Source organism: Leucoraja erinacea, chromosome 9 (assembly GCF_028641065.1).
Source record: "Leucoraja erinacea ecotype New England chromosome 9, Leri_hhj_1, whole genome shotgun sequence".
Classification (NCBI taxonomy): domain Eukaryota; kingdom Metazoa; phylum Chordata; class Chondrichthyes; order Rajiformes; family Rajidae; genus Leucoraja; species Leucoraja erinaceus.
Window position 1 is genome coordinate 41,761,002 of NC_073385.1, and position 24,387 is coordinate 41,785,388.

Consider the following 24,387-nt stretch of genomic DNA (forward strand, 5'->3'; position numbering starts at 1 on the left):
TTTTACAGAATGCAAAAATGGCAATTGACACTATAGACAAAATGACCCAATTGAAATATTAAATGTTATTCAAGCTATTTTCTAATGAATGATATTTTGAAATATGTTTGAGTTAATTTACTGTGCATACCTAAAATTTAGATTTTAGGGCCAGGAAGTTGTTTTACAGTAATTGTGTAGGTCAGCAGGTTTTTACTGGACAACAGTTTTGGCACAAATATTTGGTGTGTTTTTTAAAATTTCTTTACTCCTGTATTTAAATCTTATTGTAATAAAGGCTAGCATAAAATTTACCTTCCCAATTAGTTGCTAAATCTGCATGTTGCAAGTATGTCTCTGTCCCTTTAAACATCAATATTGCCTAATCTCTCACCATTTAACTAACACTTTGCTTTTCCATTATCTACATTAGTGTTGGTGCCCCTACCATTTTCCACATTATATTTCATCTGCCAAGTTCTCTCCCACCCACAAAGCTTTTTCGTATCACTTTTGAATTTTTTTTGTATTGCCCTCAACATTCACAATCCCAACTAGTTTAGTATTGTCCACAGACTCGGAAATGTAACAATCCCCATGTTACATACATATCACTGTTTTCTGTAACGCAAACCTGCATCAACTGCACATGCGTCAAGAAACTAAAGTTTGAAAAAATACATTTTGTGTTTATTTATTTACTATTTGATTCACGAATTATTTAAGAGTGAATCTTATTCCGTTCCCCAAATGTTTGGGTCATTATTTGTGATTTTTTTTTTTAGGGTGATTTTCCATTACCCTAAAAAAAATGGATGTAATACAGGTGCTGTAATACAGGTGCTGCTTATGGTTTTTGATTCCCTCAGCCAAATCATTAATGTAGATTGTGAATTGCGTGGCCCCAGGAATTGATTTGTGCATTACACCGGTCGGTAGTCACAGCCACCCAACCTGAGCAAATCCATTTATTCCTACTCTACATCCGAAAGAACAGCAATGTATTTGCAAGTCAGAATGTTGAAATTCCCTCCAACTGCTGCCTGCCTGCTAGTGGCAAGGTTTGAGGGTTTGGATAGTGTTAATGGAGGAAGTGTTAACAACTTACTCTGTTGCATCTTGTAGATGGTGCCCTTGTAGTCACACTGTGTCTTTGATGAAAGCAGTGAATGTTGAAAATGGTAGGAAGATTTCCAGTCTAGTGTTCTTTCTTTGTTCTTTGTAGAGTGTCTTGAGTAAAGTTGGAGGATATCTCCACTGGCAAGTGGGGACCTTTCCAATACTCTGGACTTGTGTCTTGTTGGTGATGAAAATGTTGGCAGGGGCAAGAGATAAGTCACTCGCTGCAAAGAAATCCCCAGCATTCCACCATCTCTGCCACCTAGACCAATTTTAAGCCAGCAGACTTGAAAAATTAAAGATGTGTGGTTTTCTTTTAGTTATGATCAACTGGTGGAAATTAGTGTTTGTGTGTGGCATGTCATTGTTTTATGTCATTAGGATTTATGATTGGAGGGGAGTAAAGGCAATGGATGTGTTCTTTTTCCAGTCCCACTATTCTCTTCATTGCTTTATTTAGCCAAGAAATTTGATATCTTTCCATTGCTAAAAATCCACTAATGGTCTGGAATTGGAATGTCCATCCCTGTGGTGTAGATTGATACTGTTTCACCTGGGTCAGTGGCAGCTGCTAAATTCATGACAGAAACTACATTTTTTTATAATTACCCTAATGCACATTGAGGTGAAAATTAGTAGATATAGAACATCTTTATCCTATTGTAGCTGGTCCAGCCACATTGTTACCGAGTAATGGTGTAAAACAGAGCCATGTGAGATTATAAACATGAGACAGATTTCAAAATGAAATTGTATTACAGATGATTAGTATTACAGCTAATACTTTCTATCAATTCTCTTTGAAAGTTAGTAAAGAACATTCTATTGATAAAGTAGTTGTGGGTATCCTGTGGCGCATGACCCTTTACCAGATTCCCCAAAGTAATTCCACCAGCTACATGGCCCAGGTCATGAATGTGATGGGCCACCGTGAGCTTGCATGGTTGAGCAACGCTGTGGAAAATGAACTCTTCAAGGTGAAATAAAGTGCTTAAAGTGCAAAACAAAGAACTTAGTGGGTTAGATCAGACCCAAAATGCCGCCTGTCCATTCCCTCCAGGGATGCTGATTGACCCAGAGTAACTCCAGCATTTTGGGTTTTACTCAAAATTCCATCATCTGCAGTTCCTTGTGTCTCCATTACGGAAAAAGAGACTAATTTGGCTGGCGTTCCATTCATCATGAGAGACATTGACATCATTGTCACCAACCCATCTAAAATACACAGCTTTTACAACTTAATGTGAGTTCTGTGACAGCATTTTCCAAACCTGCAGCCTCCATCACACACTGATAAGGGCAACAAGCTCCTGTGGATGCCACCACATCCCTCAGTTGGATGAAATACTGAATGGAAAATATATTGCCGTTCCTTCTTGCAAAACTCAGCGTTGTGAGAACAGCTTTGCTAGATCATCTGCACAGTTCAGGAAGATTATTCATCATCACCTTAATATACATTAAACACAGAAATATCGAACAGTAGATGTACTGCTGAGGAACATGTACTGCTGCCCTTCAGTCAACAATGTTCCTACGAACATAATGCTAGATCAAACCAAATCTTCTCTATCTGCATGTGATCCATATCTCTACATTCCCTACATATCTATGTGTCTATCCAAAAGCCTTTTAAAAACTTCTATCATACTTACCTCTACCTCTGGCAGCACGTTCCAGACACCCATCACTGTTTTTAAAAAAAAACTTGTCTCATATAACTCCTTTAACTTTTGCCTTTCTCATCTTAAAAGTAAAGATATATCCTCCAGCACTTTCATCCTGGGAAAAAGGTTCTGACTGTCTACCCTATCTATCCCTCTCATAATTTTATATACTTATATTTATATTTTATATACTATCCGGTTTCCCCTCAGCCTCCGATGTTCCAGAGAAGACAATCCAAGTTTGTCAAATCTCTCCTTGTAGTTGGTAGCCTTTAATCCAGGCGACGTTCTGGTAAACCTCTTCTGAACCCTTTCTAAAACCTTCCTATTCCTGTAATGGGGCGATCAAAATTGCACACCAAACTCCAAACGCAGCATCTCAAGTCCTATGAAGTTACAACACGACTTCCTGCAAGTCCTGGAAATAAATTTAGATTTGGAATAATAAAGCTCAAAATTACTCTCGAGTGAGTAATTACCGTATTTCTCGGCAATGAAGACGTTATTTTTTACCCAAAAATAAAGCATGAAAATTTACCTGCGTCTAGGAGGCCGAAGGTTAGGTTGTTAGCCAAGAAACATAGACTTGGCTATCCCTCAGTGCAGCAACATCAAGAACGATGTTGCTGTACTGAGGGATAGCCAAATTTATCCCTCATTGCTGGCAGCTGATGGGAAGCGGCTGTAAAAGAACAGCGCCGCTGGGGGGTGGGGGCGAAGAGTTCCTTTCACAGCGTGTGGGGAGTCTGGCCCGGGTCAGCACGGGCAGGAGCGTTGAGAAGGAGGGGGTCGGGGATCATGCCAGCAACTCACTGCTGCCGCGGCGCTCCCGGCGGGGAACCATCGCATTGTGGCCGGGGTGGGAAGTAGCTCAGGTGGCTGCAAGCAGCCGCCTGGACCGGACAGCGGAACCGGCCGCCACCTCAGCGCCTTCTGCCGGCCCACTCACCTCTGGCAGTGCTCTCCGTCTGAACACCTCTCTCCTGTTGCTCGCCGGCCTTGCTCATGTCAGCCGCTTCCCACAAATCCTTAAATTCCGACTGCCGCCAGGAGCAGAACATGGCCTCACTTGGTGACACTGCATGGCATTCACTGCCCGGTCCGTGTCTTTCAATGTAGACCGGACAATGAGGGGACCAGCTCAAGAGCAAAGATCATAGAGCGGGTCAGCGGGTGATGGATAACAGGACAGGGGGCAGTGGAGCTTACTCCTGTGTCAGTGTGAGTAACCTCAATTGGTATTGTCATTCAATAAGATGACAACTGATTCAACTTGTCCCGGTGTGCTCCCGTTTTTCCCACCATCCTCCACCCCCCACCCATTCAGTTATTCAGAATGGAGGAGATCTGGAAGCCTTGGGCAAATTGAATTGTCACTTTATTTATTTATTTATATATATTTTGAGCGTGTGAAATTCTATGTCCCGCCAGCCTTTTTTCAAAATTTAGCAACTCAAAATAGGTGTGTGTCTTCGACGCAGGTGCGTCTTCATTGCCGCGAAATACGGTATTTTTCTCCTTTTGAACTTTTGTTGGCTTTCATCTTTTTTTTTTAAACTTGCCCTTGTAAAATGTTTATGATTGCAATACTTCATATGTTTGCTTTTCCTTTTTGTACTGTATAATATGTAACCTGAGATTTTGTAACTTGTTTGATATCTTCAATTATTTGTACATTTCCGTTGTAGTTGTACTGTTCGTGATTTTTGTTAAAAAATGTCTTTAGGAAATGTAACTTTGCCAATGTAACAAAATGATAAAGAAGGTTAAACACTGTTCCTTCAAACCCAAGTACGAACATGGATGCAATTGTTTCAGTGTATATAGCAAGTGTATCTGAGGTAGACTTTGGCAAGTTTCCCGAATTCATTCACTGCTGCCTCTAAATTGGAAAAATGTCACCAGCAAAGTCCAAATTAGAGGCATGTGAAAATATGCATTCCATCATGACAGGAATTGTTTCACTTACCAACCCTAAATATTTGATTATGCAAATATTTTTTGAACAATCTTATGTGATCAATATACGTCATTGGTGTCACAATCATTGAAAGACACATTACTGAAACAGGTCCTTCAGGCCACCAAATCCACACAGTCCATATACTGCCCATTTAACCCTCATCCAACATTAATCCCTTTGTTATTCTCCCTACATTCTGATCAACTTTCACAGATTCTGCTACTCACCTACACATTAGGGGCAATTTACAGTGGCCAATTAACCTATCAACCAGCACGTTCTTGGGATATGGGAGGAAGCTGGAACACCCGGAGGAAACCCATGCAGTCATGGAGAACGTGCAAACTTCACACAGACAGCACCCAAGGTTAGGACTGAACCCGGGTCTCTGGTGCTGTGATGCAGCAGCTCTACTAGCAGCGTCACTGTCTATTGGAAGTTCGGCATTGTTTCCTCCTTACCTATCCTCTGCTCACTTTAGGTTAAGAATGTATCTTTATTTTTACAATTCTTCAATTTTTGCTTGCCAGATTAAGATGTGTATGTAGTTTAATGAGATTGCACCCTTTTGTCTCCTTTTCATTGTAACCTTCCTTACTCTGTCCATCTGCTATTCACAACTGTCACATGTATGTATTTATCACCTGCCAAGCTTTGTCCCATTGCCCCCCTCTCCTTTCCAGCTTTCCCCCCTCCCCCCCCCCCCCCCCCCCCCCCCCCCCCCACTCCAATCAGCCTGAAGAAGGGTGCCGACCCAAAAAGTCATCTGTCCATTTCACTCCACAGATGCTGCTTGATCTGCTGAGGCTATCCGGCACTTTTTTTTTGCACAAGATTCCAGCATTTGCAGTTCTTGGTGTCTCCAAGATGCAGAGGAGAGCACTGTCCTCATTTCCTCCCATCCGTGCAGAAAAGCCATGCTTTTCTCTTTGTTCCCCCATAAGAGTCACATCTTTTCTGATGAGATCACCTTCGTGTCTGAAAGGATTTCCTGCACTCCGATTCTCATCCCTATTCCAATTATGGGTAGGATTGCTCTTATTCTCTGGTTCCACTATACCAGTCTCCAGTTTTCAGAGATCATTCTCCATAATGTCTTCCGCCTTCTATGTTCCACCGCTAGCAGATTCATCTCCCCTTCTCTCTTTTACAACGTTCCATGCTTAGTCTTCTCCAACAACATTAACGCATGCTCTTCTTCTCACAATACACTCCAATGCCACTGACTCACTTGCCAAAGCTGTACAGTTATCCACTCCTTTCCTGTTTGCAGGAGCTCAAATGTCCCTTAAATGTATTTAACATGTTTCCCCTGCATTGGACTATGAGATTCAAAGAAGAGGAAGTACTGACACTTTTGAGAAATATAAATGTGGATAAGTCTCCAGGTCCGGACAGGATATTCCCTAGGACATTGAGGGAAGTTAGTGTAGAAATAGCAGGGGCTATGACAGAAATATTTCAAATGGTGGATGGTTGTTTGTCAGGTTGGAGGCCAGTGACTAGTGGGGTGCCACAGGGATCTGTGTTGGGTCCACTGTTGTTTGTCATGTACATCAATGATCTGGATGATGGTGTGGTAAATTGGATTAGCAAGTACGCAGATGATACTAAGATAGCTGGGGTTGTGGATAATGAAGTCGATTTTCAAAGTCTACAGAGAGATTTATGCCAGTTGGAAGAGTGGGCTGAAAGATGGCAGATGGAGTTTAATGCTGATAAGTGTGAGGTGCTACATCTTGGCAGGACAAATCAAAATAGGACGTACATCGTAAATGGTAGGGAATTGAAGAATGCAGGTGAACAGAGGGATCTGGGAAATAACTGCACAGTTCCCTGAAAGTGGAATCTCATGTAGATAGGGTGGTAAAGAAAGCTTTTGGTGTGCTGGCCTTTATAAATCAGAGCATTGAGTATAGAAGTTGGGATTTAATGTTAAAATTGTACAAAGCATTGGTGAGGCCAATTCTGGAGTATGGTGTACAATTTTGGTCGCCTAATTATAGGAAGGATGTCAACAAAATAGAGAGAGTACAGAGGAGATTTACTAGAATGTTGCCTGGGTTTCAGCAACTAAGTTACAGAGAAAGGTTGAACAAGTTAGGACTTTATTCTTTGCAGCGCAGAAGGTTAAGGGGGGGGACTTGATAGAGGTCTTTAAAATGATGAGAGGGATAGACAGAGTTGACGCGGATAAGCTTTTCCCACTGAGAGTAGGGAAGATTCAAACAAGGGGACATGACTTGAGAATTAAGGGACAGAGGTGTAGGGGTAACATGAGGGGGAACTTCTTTACTCGGAGAGTGGTGGCTGTGTGGAATGAGCTTCCAGTGAAGGTGGTGGAGGCAGGTTCGTTTTTATCATTTAAAAATAAATTGGATAGTTATATGGACGGGAAAGGAATGGAGGGTTATGGTCTGAGCGCAGGTATATGGGACTGGGCGAGAATACGTGTTTGGCACGGACTAGAAGGGTCGAGATGACCTGTTTCCGTGCTGTAATTGTTATATGGTTATATTGGGGAAAGATAACACATTGTGTGATTATATTACAGAGCATCTCCATTCAGTCCAGAGTTGCCCCTGAGCTTAGTCTGTCACTTTATTTTGCCTTTTTTGCTCTGACCTCTGTCTTTGGCTTCCTACATTGGTTCAACGTAGCTTACCTCCTCTTCCAACTTAGTACTTTCAGCACCAATAACAAATTTAGCAATTACAATAAATTAGCTAATTTGGATTTGAATTGCACAATTTGTTCTTGCCTGATACTTTTCGATTGTGTTGGTCGTGTCCTCCTTACCCACAATCCCACAACAATGCCTCTACCACTCTCATTTAGTTAGTATAGCCACAACTTGATTTATTCAATCTCACCTGGTTCTGAATAAAACTGGAAAGCAATGGAGATGCTCGGCTGGTCAGGTAACATCTATGGATACAGATAACGTTTTGGATCAATGACTTCATCAGAACTGGAAAATAAGAAAACAAGGTTTCTTTAAGTGGCAACGGTTTGGTGGGGACGTGGGAAGTGAGGAGGGAGGGGTGGCGGGCGTGAGGGGAACAAAAATGTAACTGCTTTAGGATGAGGACGAGTTTCTTCAGGTGCTTTCAGTGCTTTCCAAGAGAAGGAAGTGAATACTTGTTAATGAGGCTTGGTCACTGGAAGAGTACAAATGGAGGAAGATGAATGAGGGCAGTGTTGAATGAAGAAGATGAAGATGCCGGGAATCGTCGGCATGCCAGCTAGCACCTGTGAAGAGAGGAAAGTTGCACTAATGTTTTAGGTGGACAACCTTGCATTGGAAGTCAGTTCTGCCACAAACAGTTATCTGAAATCTGGTTATCTGAAATGATACAATTCATTGTTGAGTTTTGAGAGTTGCAATGTGCCTGGATGGAAGATGAGGTGCTGTTTCACAAGCTGACGCTGCACTTTATTTAAACGGTGTAGGAGGTCAAGGTCAGAATGGGAAGGAGAATTAAATTGACAGGATGCTGGAAGCTCAAGGTCATCCAAGCAGAAAGAGTAGAATTGAACTGCATCGAGGTCGCTCAATCTGCATTCGCACCCTCCAGAATAAAATCATGAGCACCCAATGAAATGCACTATTTTGTGAATTGCTGCTTCATGTGGAAGGGCTATTTGGGTCCCTGGAGATGAAAAAAGTCAAGATATAAGAACAGGTGTCTGCATCTCCTGCAGATATCTGCATCTCCTGGCTTCCACCTTATTACAGATCTTTCCTTTTGTTCTCTCTTCCACTCATTGGTTTCTCTGCAATTTAAGACTTCTGTCACTCTTATTTCCCCAGTTTTAATGACAGAAGAGCAGCTTGAAACCTCTTTTTTTCCCCTCCACTGATGGTGCCTGACATGCGGAATATTTCCAGCACTTTTTGTTTAATTTAGAACCTAACGCATCAACAGTATTTTACTTTGTGTTGGCAATGTGGCCAGTACTGAAACACTTGAAGTGTTGCTTGGTAGTGCTTGACTCTGTAGCCTTTGCTGCATTCAGTGAAGTCAGCTGTTTCTTGAGAAACTGTAAAATGAATCAAACTGCCAAAAATATTATCTTCTGTAAGGAGGAAAATCTATAATTAACTCTGGTTAGATTGTGTCATTTGGCACTTGTACTTTTCTCATTGTTGTATTGCCTTTCCTCTTTCGCAAATTTTGTCCCATCACAAACCCAGAAATTTATTTAAAGTATTAATCTTGAGTTGTTTTCCCGGATTTATTCGCAATTTGTTTAATTCGTTCTGTGTTCTCATACTCTCATTGTGTCAATCTCAGTTATTTTTTCCTTCTTTCCGTGCAATGTGGTGTTAAAAGTTTGATTATACCACCATCTGGTGGCACTGTAGGGAAGTATGAAATGCAGAAATATTCTTGTAAATTGCATATCAATTGAAACTAATAGAAACAATGATACTGGTTTACAAAAATAAAACATAGTGCTGGAGTAACTCAGCAGATTAGGCAGCATCCCCGGAGAACATGGATAGCTAAAGGTTTCAGGTCGGGCCCCATCTTCAGATGGAAGGGTCCCGACCCAAAACGTCACCTACCGTGTTCTCCAGAGTTGTTGTCTAACCCGCTGAGTTACTCCAACACTTTGTGTCTTATTTTATTAATCAATTAAAACTGCTATTTACTGCCTGTAATATCCCATTGATCATACTTTAGTGTCGCTGATAAGCTATGACAGCATACATTGTTCCTGTTGCTGTATCTCAGTGGCTGTCAGATTTGCTTTCTGATTTAAAAAAAATCTTTTAAGCAAATGATTGCAGAATGAGTTTCTATGCATTACTCTGTTGATATATTTGGAATACTGATCTCTTGTACATTGCACTAATGCATCTCCAGTGTCCTCTTAGCATCCTTCATAGCTTTACTAGAACCTATTGACATCCCAATGCTCTATAAAACACCATCCACTGCAATTAATCTTCCTGATACATTCCTACCACCAAAGATGTCATCTGTGTCAGACAGAGTTGAAGGTTAATTTTTTTCCCCCTAATGAATCTTTAAAACTCCGGCTCAGATTGTGAAATTTAATTATAGCAAATGTACAAGACAGGAATAGATTTCTGATCTGAGGGTTATGGGGTTCAGGTAGGAAATTGCATTTGTGTGCAAGAAAAGATCAGTCATGGAGACATGAGAATGCAGATGCTGGAATCTGGAACGAAAAACAATCTGCTCAAGCAACTCTGCATGTGGAGTGACATCTGTAGGGGGTGTGGGGGGGAATTGTTAGCATTTCGGGTCAAGACCTTTCATCAGGGCTGAGGGAGGAGAGAGAAGGTAGCTTGGAGATCAGACATCAAACATGATCTTACTGAATGGTGGAGGCTTGAGACGACAAATGGGCTGTCCTTGTTCCTTAAATTCTTACTTATTGCTTCTGACATTACCCTCCTTGCATCTATTGTTTACTCCCAAGTTGCATTTGTCCATGAAATGTTCCCTCTGTTCCTATAATTGCCTGTTATCTTCCTTTACACTTTCAATATATCCCAGGAATCCAAATAAACTTCCTCTTTCTTGCAATATTGCCTGTGTCATATTCAAAATGAAGCCATCAGCCTGAGACATCAAATCTTTTTCTCCCGTACAATTTTCCATCGTAATTAGTATTTCCAGCATCTTCTGTCTCTATTTGAGATTTTGATTACTGATATTGAATTACTGTTCCCTCATTAAAAATTCCATAAGCAAACCTTTTTGCTTGCCATCCCTTCAATCTGATGTACTAGAAGCATTAACAAAAAAAATCTCATACAGTGCCCTCCATAATGTTTGGGACAAAAAACCCTCATTTATTTATTTGCCTCTGTACTCCACAATTTGCAATTTGTAATAGAAAAAAAATCACATGTGGTTACATTGTCAGATTTTAATAAAGGCCATTTTAATACATTTTGGTTTCACCGTGTAGAAATTACAGCAGTGTTTATACATAGTCCCTCCCCCCATTTCAGGGCACCATAATGTTTGGGACACATGGCTTTACAGGTGTTTGTAAAGGCTCAGGTGTGTTTAATTGCCTCCTTCATGCAGATATAAGAGAGCTCTCAGCACCTAGTCTTTCCTCCAGTCTTTCCATCACCTTTGGAAATTCTTATTGCTGTTTATCAACACGAGGACCAAAGTTGTGCCAATGAAAGTCAAATAAGCCATTATGAGACTGAGAAACAAGAATAAAACTGTTTGAGACATCAGGCAAACCTTAGGCTTACCAAAATCAACTGTTTGGAACATCATTGTGAAGAAAGAGAGCACTGGTGAGCTTACTAATCGCAATGGGACTGGCAGGCCAAGGAAGATCTCCACAGCTGATGACCGAAGAATTCTCTATAATAAAGAACAATCCCCAAACACCTGTCCGACAGATCAGAAACGCTCTTCGGGAGTCGGGTGTGGATTAGTCAATGACCACTGTCCACAGAAGACTTCATGAACAGAAATACAGAGGCAGCACTGCAAGATGCAAACCACTGGTTCGCCACAAAAATAGGATGGCCAGGTTACAGTTTGCCAAGAAGTACTTAAAAGAGCAACCACAGTTCTGGAAAAAAGAGCAAAGTATGGAGGAGAGAAGGAACTGCCCAAGATCCAAAACATACCACGTCATCTGTGAAACACGGTGGTGGGGGTGTTATGGCCTGGGCTTGTATGGCTTCTGAAGGTACTGGCTCACTTATCTTCATTGATGATACAACTGCTGATGGTTGTAGCATAATGAATTCTGAAGTGTATAGACACATCCTATCTGCTCAAGTTCAAACAAATACCTCAAAACTCATTGGCCAGCGGGCCGGCAAGACACTGATCCCAAACATACTGCTAAAGCAACAAAAGAGTTTTTCAAAGCTAAAAAATGGTCAATTCTTGAGTGGCCAAATCAATCACCCGATCTGAACCCAATTGAGTATGCCTTTTATATGCTGAAGAGAAAACTGAAGAGGACTAGCCCCCAAAATAAGCATAAGCTAAAGATGGCTGCAATACAGGCCTGGCAGACCATCATCAGAGAAGACACCCAGCAACTGGTGATGTCCATGAACCGCAGACTTCAAGCAGTTATTGCATGCAAAGGATATGCAGCAAAATACTAAACATGACTACTTTCATGAACATGACATTGCAGTGTCGCAAACATTATGGTGCCCTGAAATGGGGGGACTATGTATAAACACCGCTGTAATTTCTACATGGTGAAACCAATATGCACAAAAATGGCCTTTATTAAAATCTGACAATGTGCACTTTAACCACATGTGATTTTTTTCTATAACATATCTCAAATTGTGGAGTACAGAGGCAAATAAATATATGATGGGTCTTTGTCGCAAACATTATGGAGGGCACTGTACATGGGTCATGTTCATTTTCTGCCGAAGCCTAAAGAACAATTATGTTCTAATTTCCACTGCAGGTTGTAGGGGTCAGAAAAATTAATCCATCAAAATAAGGCCCACTTGGCTGGCAGTATTTTGGTTATAATCTGTTCATTTATTAATGGAGGATAAACCAAAATCCATAGCTAGGTGTATTTTGTTGAGGTCCTACACACTTTGAATATTGATTTTATAATATTTTAAAGATTACATAATGCGGTTTTGGTCAACTTGTAAAGAGTCCTTCCACTTTAATGTTTTATATTTAGATGTATAATTCAGCAATATAATACTTTAATCCTATGTTCATTTTCAGTTACCGGCTAATAAGGATGCATTCAGGAAGACATGGAACGCCAAATACACACTACGGAGTCACTTTGATGGAGTACGTGCATTAGTTTTCCATCCTGTAGAGCCTGTGCTGGTTACAGCCTCTGAAGACCACACGCTTAAACTCTGGAATCTACAAAAAACTGTCCCTGCCAAAAAGTATGTTTTTAGTTGTTTTTAAACTATTATATATTTATATGTCAGGTAGAGTTGGCATGTGTTAAGCACTGCCACATTTCCTGGGTCTAAGTTGATGTAGCAAAGCATAATTTTACATTCGAGGCACACCCTTGTATTGACACCACTCCCTTGCTTTGTTGTTGAACTATATTAAGGAGGATTCTCTGCTTCAGTCAGGATCCTTCGGTGAAATTTGTGATTAGAGCATAGACAGATCAACTTTTGCCAATGTTATTTAAAAAGCTTCAAACTATAATAAAAGCAGAAAATGTTGGAAAAACTCAGCTGATCAGGCAGTATTTTGGGAGAAAGCAAAATAATTAATTTTTCAAGTCATAGACTTGTTGACACATCTTTGACCTGAAACATTAGCTCCATTCTCTCCACAGACTGACCCGATTATTTCCAGTATTTTGTTTTTATTTTAATTTTCTATTATCTGTAGGAGTTTTTCCCCCACTTCTACTTGTAGACAGTCATCATCAAGTTTCTGAATTTCTGTTTTAGGTACTTGTGGTGCCTTTATGCCGGTATTTGGTTGTTTTGGCAATTATTCATGTGAAACACTTGAGTAATTTGTACAGGCAAGAAGTGATTCAAAGGATTTGCTTGTTTTCATAAACTGGATATGAGAATATTGCAGAGCTTGCGAATAAGGCAGTACAGCAGCAAACAGCCACAGAAGGGCTTCAACAGGCGAGTTAAGCCCCTGTCCCACTTAGGAAACCTGAACGGAAACCTCTGGAGACTTTGCGCCACACCCAAGGTTTCCGTGCGGTTCCCGGAGGTTGTAGGTGGTTGCCGGAGGTTGCAGGTAGTGGAAGCAGGTAGGGAGACCGACAAAAACCTCCGGGAAAAGGTTTGTTTGGCATGCTAACCGATGAGATCAGATAATACTACACATAAATACAATCGTCAAACTCAAGTACAATAGGTAAAGCAAAAGGGGAGATGTAGTGCAGAATATAGTTCTCAGCATTGTATTACATAGACAAAGTCCAATGTCCGCAATGGGGTAGAGATGAATTGGTAATACCCTAACGATTGAAAAGACTATCAGAAGCTAGATCACAGAGGGAAAGAAGCTATTCCTGAGTCTGGTGGTGCATGCTTTCAAACTCTGTACCTTCCACCAGACGGGAGCAGGGAGAAGAAGGAATGACCGGGATGGGATAAGTCTTTGATTTTGTTGGCTGTATTTTCCGAGGCAGCATGAAGTGTAGATGTAGTCGGTGGTGGGAAATCTGGAGGATGGACTGGGCTAGATCTACAACTCTGACATTTTCTACAGTCTTGGACAGAGCTGCTCTCAAACCAAGCTGTGATTCCACCCAGCACTATGCTTTCTATGGTGCATCTGTAGATGTTTGTAAGTGTCATTAGAGACATAATGAATTCCCTCTGTCTTCTGAGGAAGTAGAAGCGTTGGTATGCCTTCTTAGCTGTCACATCAATTTAATTGTTCGACGACAAATTGTTGGAATATTAATCCCAAAGAATGAAGCTCTCAACCATTTCCATTTCGGCACCATTGATACTGATTGGAGCAATACTCCACCGTGCTTCCTGAAGTCAATAACTAGCTCCTTCATCTTGATGTCATTGAGGGGGCGGTTATTCTCCTAACAATTACAATGTTACTCAGTTCTGCAAACTTATAGGTGGAGTTACAGCAAAATTTGGCCATACAGTCGTAAGTGTAAAGGGAGCATAGTAGGCGACTGAACGCATCTTTTTATTGTATCTTGTTATTCCTTTAACTTGCATCAGTTCCTCTAGTTTAAAGCCACCTCATTCCACCTCTGTAGTCTACAAAATGACAGCATGAACATTGAATTCCTTAATTTCAGGTAACCCCAATCCATCCATTCCCACCAGGATCCTCCCACATATACCATTCTTTCCCATGCCACATTCTCTTCCTCTCACTCACATTCTTGCCCACCCAAGAAAGACAAAATATGCTGGAGTAACTCCACGGTATAGGCAGCATAAATTTTGATAATTTGCGCCTGGTGCTCGGAGGTTTCTCCATGAGAAGTTATTTCAATTTATCAACTCTTTTAACCTTATGTACTCGGAAATGATAAGAACTGAAAGTTCTGAAATAAAGCATTTTCTTTTGTTGTATACTTTTATATTAAGAAGCATTTTAATTGTGATATTAAAGATCAGATTTGCTGTGATCTTGTTTGATTTTGTTTCAACTCCTTTGTTCAAAATATCAATAATAACCAATTAATGACCTGGAAAATAACTTTAGTTGCCTTCCGCTGTAGCCAAAAGGCACTAATGTTGAACTGTTTCTTTTCTTTCAGAAGTACCTCATTAGATGTGGAGCCAATATACACATTCAGAGCCCATATGTAAGTAAAGCCATATATGCCACAGAGCTACACGGCACGGACATAGGCCCTTCCATCTTATTCATGCTGATCAAGTTGGAATGCTAGGCTACTCCCATTTATAGTCATTGCATCATTCAGCACTGAAACCAGCCTCCCGGCCCAACTTGCCCATGCTGACCAACACACCCCATCTACACTAGCCCCACCTGTCTGCCTTTGGCCTTTAGCCTAAACCCTTTCTATCCACATCTCTGTCCAGAGTCTTTTAAAAGTTGTAATTGTATCCATTTCTATAGCTTCCTCTGGCAGCAAATTATTGATATATACCACTGTCTGAGTGAAAAGGTTGCGCCTGAGATCTCTCTTAAATTTCTCCCCTCCCACCTTAAGCCTATGTCCTCTAGTTTTAGAATCCTCTACCCTGGGAAAAAGACTGACTTCATCAGATTTGTGAAACATGATTCTCATGCACAATCCATGCTGACCATCGCTACGTTGTCTGTGTTTATCCAAACACTGGTAGATCCTGTCCCAAAGAATCCCCTTGAAGAACTTGCTCACCAGCTTGTAGTTTGCAGGCTTGTCCTTGCTTCTGTTCTAAAATAACAGTACAACATTAGCCACTCTCTGTTCTTCCTGAACATCACTTGGGGCTGAAGATGATGCAAATGTCTCAGTGGGGGCCTCCATAATTTCCTCCTTAGCTTCTCACAAGTATGCACTTGATCAGGCCATGGGGATTTTTTCACCTTAATTTGCTTTACAATAGCCAATATCTCCTCTTTGGTAATCTGATCTAAGACATCACCATTCCATGATTTTGTCCACAGTAAAATCATATGAGAGAAATGTGTTTAATATCCTCCCATCTCTTGTGTCTTTACACAACTATGACCACGCTGATCTTCATGGGGACTTATTCTTTCCATTTTACTCTTAATGTGATCCTTTTACTCCTAATGAATGTGTAGAATCTCTCAGGATTTCCCTTTACTTGCCTGCTGGCTTTATTTCATAATCCCCTTTTGCCTGTTTGCCTTGAATGTTCTCCTACCCTTATACTCACAGAGGAATTTGCTTGATCCTGACTGACTACATCTGATCTATGCCTCCTTTATTTTACTGACCAGAGCCTCAATATTTCTTGTGAACTGGGGCTCCCTAAACCTACCAGCCTTTTCCTTTGCTCTCACAGGAACATTCTGCCCTGTACTCTTACTTTTGAATGCCTCCCAGTTGTCACCCATCTCCATACCTGCAAACAGACTTGTCCAATCGACCTCTGGAAGCTCCTGCCTAATTCCTCCAAAATTGGCCTTGCCCTGATTTAGGATCTTAACTTGTAAACATATTTTATCCTTCTCCATAACTACTTTAAAAACTAATAGAATTATGGTCACTGGTCCCAAAGTGTTGCCCGGCTGACATATCAATCAGTTTCCCTACCTCATTCCCTCAGGGGAGTTTCAGTGTTGCACCTTCTCCAGCAAGGAACGTTATCTTGGACACATTTTAAACAAAAATTCCATCCTGCCATGCGCTTTTATACTATGGGAGACACAATCAACATTGGGGAAGATGCAATCCTCCACAAATATTACCCAATTATTTTTGCAGTTATCTGCAATCTAAGGATCTGCTCTTCAAATTCATGCTGACTATTGGGAGGCCTATAATGTGTTCCTAGTGATGTAATCATTCCTGCTATGTTCTGCCTACTAGACAAACACTCAAGAATATCCTCTCTAAGCACTGTAGTTATGTCCTCCCTGATCAAAATCACCCCCTCCTCTCTTACCTGCATCTCTATGATACCTGCAGCGTCCATACCTTGGAATATTGAGCTGCCAATTTTGCCTTTCTTCCAGCAATGTTTCTGTTATGCCAATAATAAACCAGTTCCCCAAGCCAATACACCCACTGAGATCATTCACTTTACCTGTTGAGCCTCAAGCCTTGAAATAAATGCGGATGAAACACCAGCCTGCCTCTATCTTTGCCTTATACCTGCTGTCATTTATATTGTTTATTTTAAACTATTGGTAAAAATATCCAGCAATGTTCAATACTTACACAATTTTCTGCAAAAATGAAGCCAAAGGCTTTTTAATTCTAATTAGTTGTTAATTTTGGATAAACTAAACTACTGTAAACATGATTATAATTAGATCAATTGAATATATTTATGCTTTAGGTGTGGTATGACTATTAATTGTTCATTTAGTTATTGCAGTGAAGTTCAGGTGTGGTTAATTCTATACAAATGTTTTTCCATTGTGCCCAGTGGATCTGTGCTTTCTTTGGCTGTCAGTTCTAACGGTGAACAGTGTTTTAGTGGTGGAATTGATGCAACGATACGTTGCTGGAATATGCCAAGCCCCAGTGTTGATCCATATGATACATATGGTAAGTACTGAACCAAAAGTATGTCTTTTATACTTGGATCTTTTACAATTGTGATTTAAAACATACAAATCTCCAATTTCCTAAAAGTAGTGATAATGAAATCACAGTACATAACATTCATTTGAATGATTTGAGTGGCTGTCAAATCACGCAAAGAAATCCAGATAACATGCCACTACCTTTGTGTGTAGTTCTGGACAGCCACATGAAGAGGATGCCAATGAGATTTACCAAGATGCTGCCTGAATTAGAGGGTATAAGCAATAAGGGGGAGGTTGGATTTTCCCTAGCATCAGTAACCGATAGACATCCAATAGAAGCTACAACATTATGAGAGATATACATATTGCGTACACTCAGAACTTTTTTTTCCTAAGGTGGAAATGTCAAAGACTAGAGGGTGCAGCTTTAAGTGAGAGGGGCAAAGTTGAAAGAAGATTTCAAAACATTAAAGAACTCTAATAATTTTTTTCCAAGCTAACTGCTTCATTTCACATTGAACTGCAGATCCAAGTGTGATATTGAGTACACTGACCGCCCACACGGATGCAGTATGGGGCCTTTCGTTTAGTGGTATAAAGAACCGGTTGCTGTCTTGTTCAGCAGATGGCACTATTCGGTTATGGAATCCAGCGGATAAGTCTCCTTGCCTAAGTACTTACAATGTAGAAAGGGGTAAGTGATTTTTTTCTTCACGTTGGATTTGAAGTGTATTCTTTCTGAATAGTTGCGTGACTGAGGCATTAGCATTTTGTTTAATGTGGGTGAATCATACAAGGCAAATAGTCTGCTTAAAAAAAGAAAAAAATGATCTGACTACGGCTCTTTTAGTTAATTATAAAGGTTGAAAGTCGTCTTCACAATATGTGAGTGTGCAGGATATAATTACTGGTTAGTTTACATATAAAGCAATCAAGCTGTTAGTGTTCTTGCTTGATGAGAATGTAAAATAATATTTCACTCAGGATTTAGGTAATAGAGAAATATTGCAGTCACTATTTGTCGTGGTTGGAGCTGTTTTATTTTGCTGTATTTAATACTTGGGATAAGAAAAGGCCACTATGTTAATACTTTTGACTACATTATAGATATCCATCTTCATGTAGACAGGCATTGTCTCCCCTTCCCATCTCCAACCTTTTGAAGTGGAAGACAGGTTTACTTGTGGGATGAACTCGTAACATTAAATTATATAAATATATTAAAATTAATAGGTATCCAGACAGAAGGTATTAAATATTTAAGATTATTTGTGGTACATCTAGATTTCCATTTTCCTATTTTTTGATCAAGTGGAATATGCGGTGTTCGCACAAACATTCTAGATTTTTTTTTTTAAATGGTTGAATGCAAAGTAGGGTTCATTCTTCGCCATGTAATTAATGTGATGTTGTGGCCCCATGTTACAATTTTCCTACCAAAAATCTTTACAAGTAGGTATTTTAGTCAGAGATGTAAAGTTTATGCCCAACCCAACCTTTTATCCAACAGCCTTGGGACCAGACACTTTTCGTAATTCAGAATTTGTCGGTCTTCGGAATGGAATTTTTTTAGCGTAGATTTTAATGGCTGGCTCAGTGGTAGAGTGCTCGGCTCGTATCCGCAAGGTCGCGAGTTTGCGCCTTGATCCCGGCAGTTACTCGGTCGCGAGTTTGAGTCTTCAATGTCGTTTTTTCATGCAGAATAAATGTTTGTATGAAATGCAGTGTAGGAGAGGTGTATTGACTGTGTGGGCAGAACTTTGGAAGTGATTGCCCACCAGTCTAAAACGCCGCTGTGTCTCCCTGTCCCTGGGATAGCAGGGGGCGATCAAACAGCACAATACCCCCCTCCCCCTCCAACTCCAGAGGAATCCGCTCCCCGATGGGCCGCCACGGCGACAAGTGGCAGTTTGCCCACAGCCCGAGCTGCGCCACCCCAAGAACGAGACACCATCAGCTTCTGCCCCTACGTGTTCCTCTGGAGTTGGAGCGGGGCTGGGCTGGAGTTGCTGCTGGCTGTGGGTCTCTGGGATCTCCGTGCTTGCAGTGGGCCTGGGGGTCGCTGTCCCGTTGGTCCTGACGTCTCCGGCCACCCCCCTGGACTGGAGCTGAGACTGGGAACTGTACCGCCCTTGCCCCCTCCCTCTGCAACTGCAAACAACCCCACTCTCCTGCAAGGGCGATACAGTTTCCGGAGGATAGCAGGTGGCCGGAGACGTCAGGACCAACAGGAACCCGCTCCCCGATGGGCCCCTACAACGCCCCGAGCTGCGCCCCGTCATCCGCAACCCAAGTTCCTCTGTAGTTGGAGCTGGGCTGGGCTGCTGCAGGCTGTGGGTCTCTGGGTTCTCCGTGCTTGCGGTGGGCCTGGTGGTCGACGTCCAATTGGTCCTGACGTCTCCGGTGACTGCACTAGCCTGCTGGCTGCCATCGCCGACGTGAAGACAGTACAAAGCCCCCGCGCCGGTGCAATGAGCGGGGAGCTGGAGAGGGGAGGGATGGGGTCATACACATGGCCGGGGAGCAGAGGGGTGTAGGTGGGGTGAAACTGAAGGGAGCGACAATCTGCTGCTGCCTGCACGCTGAGTTAGAAAGTTCCCACGCAAGACTCACGATACACTGTGTATCGTGTCTACCGTGGGAACTTTTTAACAGCGGGCAGGCAGCAGCATATTGTCAATTATTAACCCTCCCGCGCAATATACTCTCACCTTCTCTTTTATGGGTGGGGATTTAGTTCCCCTTTCTTCGAGGACCAACCGGAGGTTCCGCTGTCACCTCTGCGGGCCGCCCTCGGTGAACGTCCTGTCTCCCTGTCCCTGGAATAGTAGGGGGCGATCAAACAGCACATTACCCCCCTCCCCCTCCAACTCCAGAGGAATCCGCTCCCCGATGGGCCGCTACGGCGACGTGGCAGTTCGCCCACAGCCCGAGCTGCGCCAACCCAAGAACAAGACGTACCCCTTGCACACCATCAGCTTCTGCCCATACGGGGAGCGTGTTCCTCTGGAGTTGGAACGGGGCTGGGCTGGAGTTGCTGATCTGGGATCTCCGTGCTTGCAGTGGGCCTGGGGGTCGGTGTTCCGTTGGTCTCTGGTGACTGGCACTGTGCTGCTAGCATCGCGACGTGAAGACAGTACAAAGCCCCCGCGCCGGTGCAATGAGCGGGGAGCTGGAGAGGGGAGGGAAGGGGTCACACACATGGCCGGGAAGCAGAGGGGTGTAGGTGGGGTGAAACTGAAGGGAGCGACAATCTACTGCTGCCTGCACGCTGAGTTAAAAGGTTCCCAAGCAAGACTCACGATACACTGTGTATCGTGAGTCTACCGTAGGAACTTTTTAACGCAGCTGGCAGGTAGCAGCATATTGTCAATTATTAACCCTCCCGCGCAATATACCCTCACCTTCTCTTTTATGAATGGGGATTTAGTTCCCCTTTCTTCGAGGACCGACCGGAGGTTCCGCTGTCACCTCTGCGGGCCGCCCTCGGTGAACGTTTTCAAGGACCTTTCTTCAAGGACCGAAAAAATGTCGCTATTCGGAGGTTTTCGTTATCTGGATCGTCGGATAAAAGGTTGTGCACCTGTATTCAATCCTCCATTTAATATTTATTTTTAAAGGTGTAGAAGTACAATTAACTTGTTTCATTTGTATTTATTTTCAGAAAATGGAATCCCGACGTCTATTGACTTTGTAGGTGCTGATCCAGCACACATTGTGGGTTCCTTTAATAATGGCAATTCAGTCATTTATGATATGGAAACATCTCAGTCTCTGGTGATGCTGGCATCACAGGTGGATGCTGGTGAGTTGCATGAATATAGGTTATTGCAAATCTGCTTGCTATGCAATAAATGGGTACAACACTTTCAGAAGGCTTTCGACAAGGTCCCACATAAGAGATTAGTATACAAACTTAAAGCACGTGGTATTGGGGGTTCAGTATTGATGTGGATAGAGAACTGGCTGGCAGACAGGAAGCAAAGAGTGGGAGTAAACGGGTCCTTTTCAGAATGGCAGGCAGTGACTAGTGTGGTACCGCAAGGCTCATTGCTGGGACCCCAGCTATTTACAATATATATTAATGATCTGGATGAGGGAATTGAATGCAACATCTCCAAGTTTGCGGGTGACACAAAGCTGGGGGGCAGTGTTAGCTGTGAGGAGGATGCTAGGAGGCTGCAAGGTGATTTGGATAGGTTGGGTGAGTGGGCAAATGCATGGCAGATGCAGTATAATGTGGATACATGTGAGGTTATCCACTTTGGTGGCAAAAACAGGAAAGTAGACTATTATCTGAATGGTGGCCGATTAGGAAAAGGGGAGCTGCAACGAAATCTGGGTGTCATGGTACACCAGTCATTGAAAGTAGGAATGCAGGTGCAGCAGGTAGTGAAGAAAGCAAATGATATGTTAGCATTCATAGCAAAAGGATTTGAGTATAAGAGCAGGGAGGTTCTACTGCAGTTGTACAGGGTCTTGGTGAGACCACACCTGGAGTATTGCATACAGTTTTGGTCTCCTAATCTGAGGAAATACATTCTTGCCATAGAGGGAGTACAGAGAAGGTTCACCAGACTGATTCCTGGGATGGCAGGACTTTCATATGAAGAAAGACTGGATAGACTTGTTTTGTACACGCTGGAATTCAGAAGATTAAGGGGGGATCTTATAGAAACTTACAAAATTCTTAAGGGGTTGGACAGGCTAGATGCGGAAGATTATTCCTGATGTTGGGGAAGCAGAACTAGGGGTCACAGTTTAAGGATAAGAGGGAAGTCTTTTAGGACCAAGATGAGAAAATCATTTTTTACACAGAGAGTGGTGAATCTGTGGAATTCTCTGCCACAGAAGGTAGTTGAGGCCAGTTCATTGGCTATATTTAAGAAAGAGTTAGATGTGACCCTTGTGGCTAAAGGGATCAGGGGGTATGGAGAGAAGGCAGGGATGGGATACTGAGTTGGATGATCAGCCATGATCATATCGAATGGCGGTGTAGGCTCGAAGGGCCGAATGGCCTACTCCTGCACCTATTTTCTATGTTTCTATAACACTTTCTTGAAGTTTTTCATTCCTCAGTGCAAATTGGAGGAATAGCACTTCATATTTTGCTTGGGTAGCTTACACCCCAGCGGTATGAACATTGACCTCTAACTTTTAAGTAGCCCTTGCTTTCCCTCTTTCTCCATCCCCTCGCCCTTCCCAGTTCTCTTACCAGGCTTACTGTCTCCGACTACATTTTATCTCTGTACCGCCCACTCCCCTGACATCAGTCTGAAAAAAGGTCTCAACCCAAACGTCACCCATTCCTTCTCTCCAGAGATGCCGCCTGTCCTGCTGAGTTACTCCAGCATTTTGTGTCAATCGTCATTAAATTGACTCCTTGAATGCCCATTTTTCGCCATTCCACTTCTCGTTTCCTAATCCTGAAAGCATTAAGACTGAACATTTGAGTAAGGCTGTGTTTCTGATGCTATATTTTCAACCAATGTCTCATACTACATTTTTTTTTAAAAGTTTATTCGTATATAGCTTCTTTAAGTTATCATTTGTGGCTTCTCATTGAAATGCATAAGATTCTGAGTGGGCTTGACAAGATAGATGTAGAAAGAATATTTCCTCGTGGGGGAAATCTAAAGTTATGGACTTGCTCTAAGTTATGGACTGGCAGTGCTGGCTTGAAGAGCCGAATGGCCTACTGCCTACACCTATTGCCTATTGACAGATTCAGAATAAGAGGATGCCCATTTAAAACTGATGATGAGGAATTTCATTTTAGAGTTTCTGAACTATTTGGAATTTTCTATTCGTGCTCCCTGGAAGGCTGAATCATTGAATATATGTAATTTCAAGATTGACAAATATTTGGTGTATGGGAAACTGGGAAACAAACCGGGCAGTAAGGAAGAGTACACTTATCACCATCTCCACATCCAACATTGTTTCCTAAAGGTTTAAATGGCTATTCCTGCTGCTTATTTCTTCCACTGTCTGTACTTTGATTGCCATATTTGATCAACAAAAATTTGAAAAATTCAAAAAGCATTCAAGCAATTCTGACCTCAGCAGGCAAAAGATTGAACCTAGTATCAAGGTCAAATTTCTTTAATTAATAAAAAAAATCCTGATTGTCAATAAGATATTCTCTGCTGTACACATTAGCTTGGTTTTTGAATGCCTGCATTATTCAAGATCAGCGCAAAAGGGAGTTGAACAATGGAAATAAAAGCAGGAAGTTCAAATAGTACAGAAACTCCAGTGAATAGATAAATGAGTAATATGATCAGTGCATTGCTTTGAAGATCCATGATCACCTTGGCTATAAAACGTCACATATGATTGTTGATAATACTTTTAGTACTTTAGAGTAAAAGGGAGAAAAATAGCATTGTTGAAATGAGACTGAGTACCCTACCCCTTCTGAAGCAACAGGTTGGGTCGGATTCCTCAATGCTTTATTGTTAATTGAGCTTTTTTTAAATGAAATCGACAATCGATACGAATATTTTCTTAAGTTGACTATTTTATATTAGCTTTTTGAAATATGATAGCTTTGTATGTAGTCCAATACATGGCTTGGTTCATACCTTATTATTTTCCTTCAGGTTCCTTCAACATTTTGATGACAGTTTATGAATGAAAATATAAACAATGAAATAAATAATGTTTTTTAATTGAATATCATTCTGTGGCTTCATGCAGATCAAATTTTATTTCTGCATTCACCAGTGCCCACTTTTTGTCTTCTTTGTTTAGCTTCCCTTTTTCTCCTAACTTTGAACCCTGCAAGACACCTGAAATAGTCAGATTATTTTTCCTTTCATTAATGAAGCGAGCAAAGGAAATACAATCTTGGTGCTAGGTCCGTTCTTCCACCTGTTAAAATATATCCAACTGTGATCTATAGTTACTTCTAGAAAGGGAGAGTTCTTTGCTGAAAACTTCATGTACAATTAAATCTTTCAAAAAATATATGATGATGATTTAGGATGCAAGT

The 24,387-nt window shown here is 41.7% G+C and overlaps 1 protein-coding gene across 4 annotated transcripts in view; it reads left to right on the top strand.

The window, feature by feature from the left end:
• The window catches only part of strn3 (striatin, calmodulin binding protein 3), a 123,090-nt gene that overhangs the window by 92,703 nt on the left and 6,000 nt on the right, over positions 1-24,387 (top strand). For all 4 annotated transcript variants that reach the window (XM_055640660.1, XM_055640662.1, XM_055640661.1 and 1 more), the window contains 5 exons: positions 12,459-12,634; positions 14,974-15,021; positions 17,288-17,409; positions 17,917-18,084; positions 21,055-21,195. In XM_055640660.1, the coding sequence (XP_055496635.1) occupies positions 12,459-12,634; positions 14,974-15,021; positions 17,288-17,409; positions 17,917-18,084; positions 21,055-21,195 (655 nt within the window). The remainder of the gene's footprint in view (positions 1-12,458; positions 12,635-14,973; positions 15,022-17,287; positions 17,410-17,916; positions 18,085-21,054; positions 21,196-24,387) is intronic.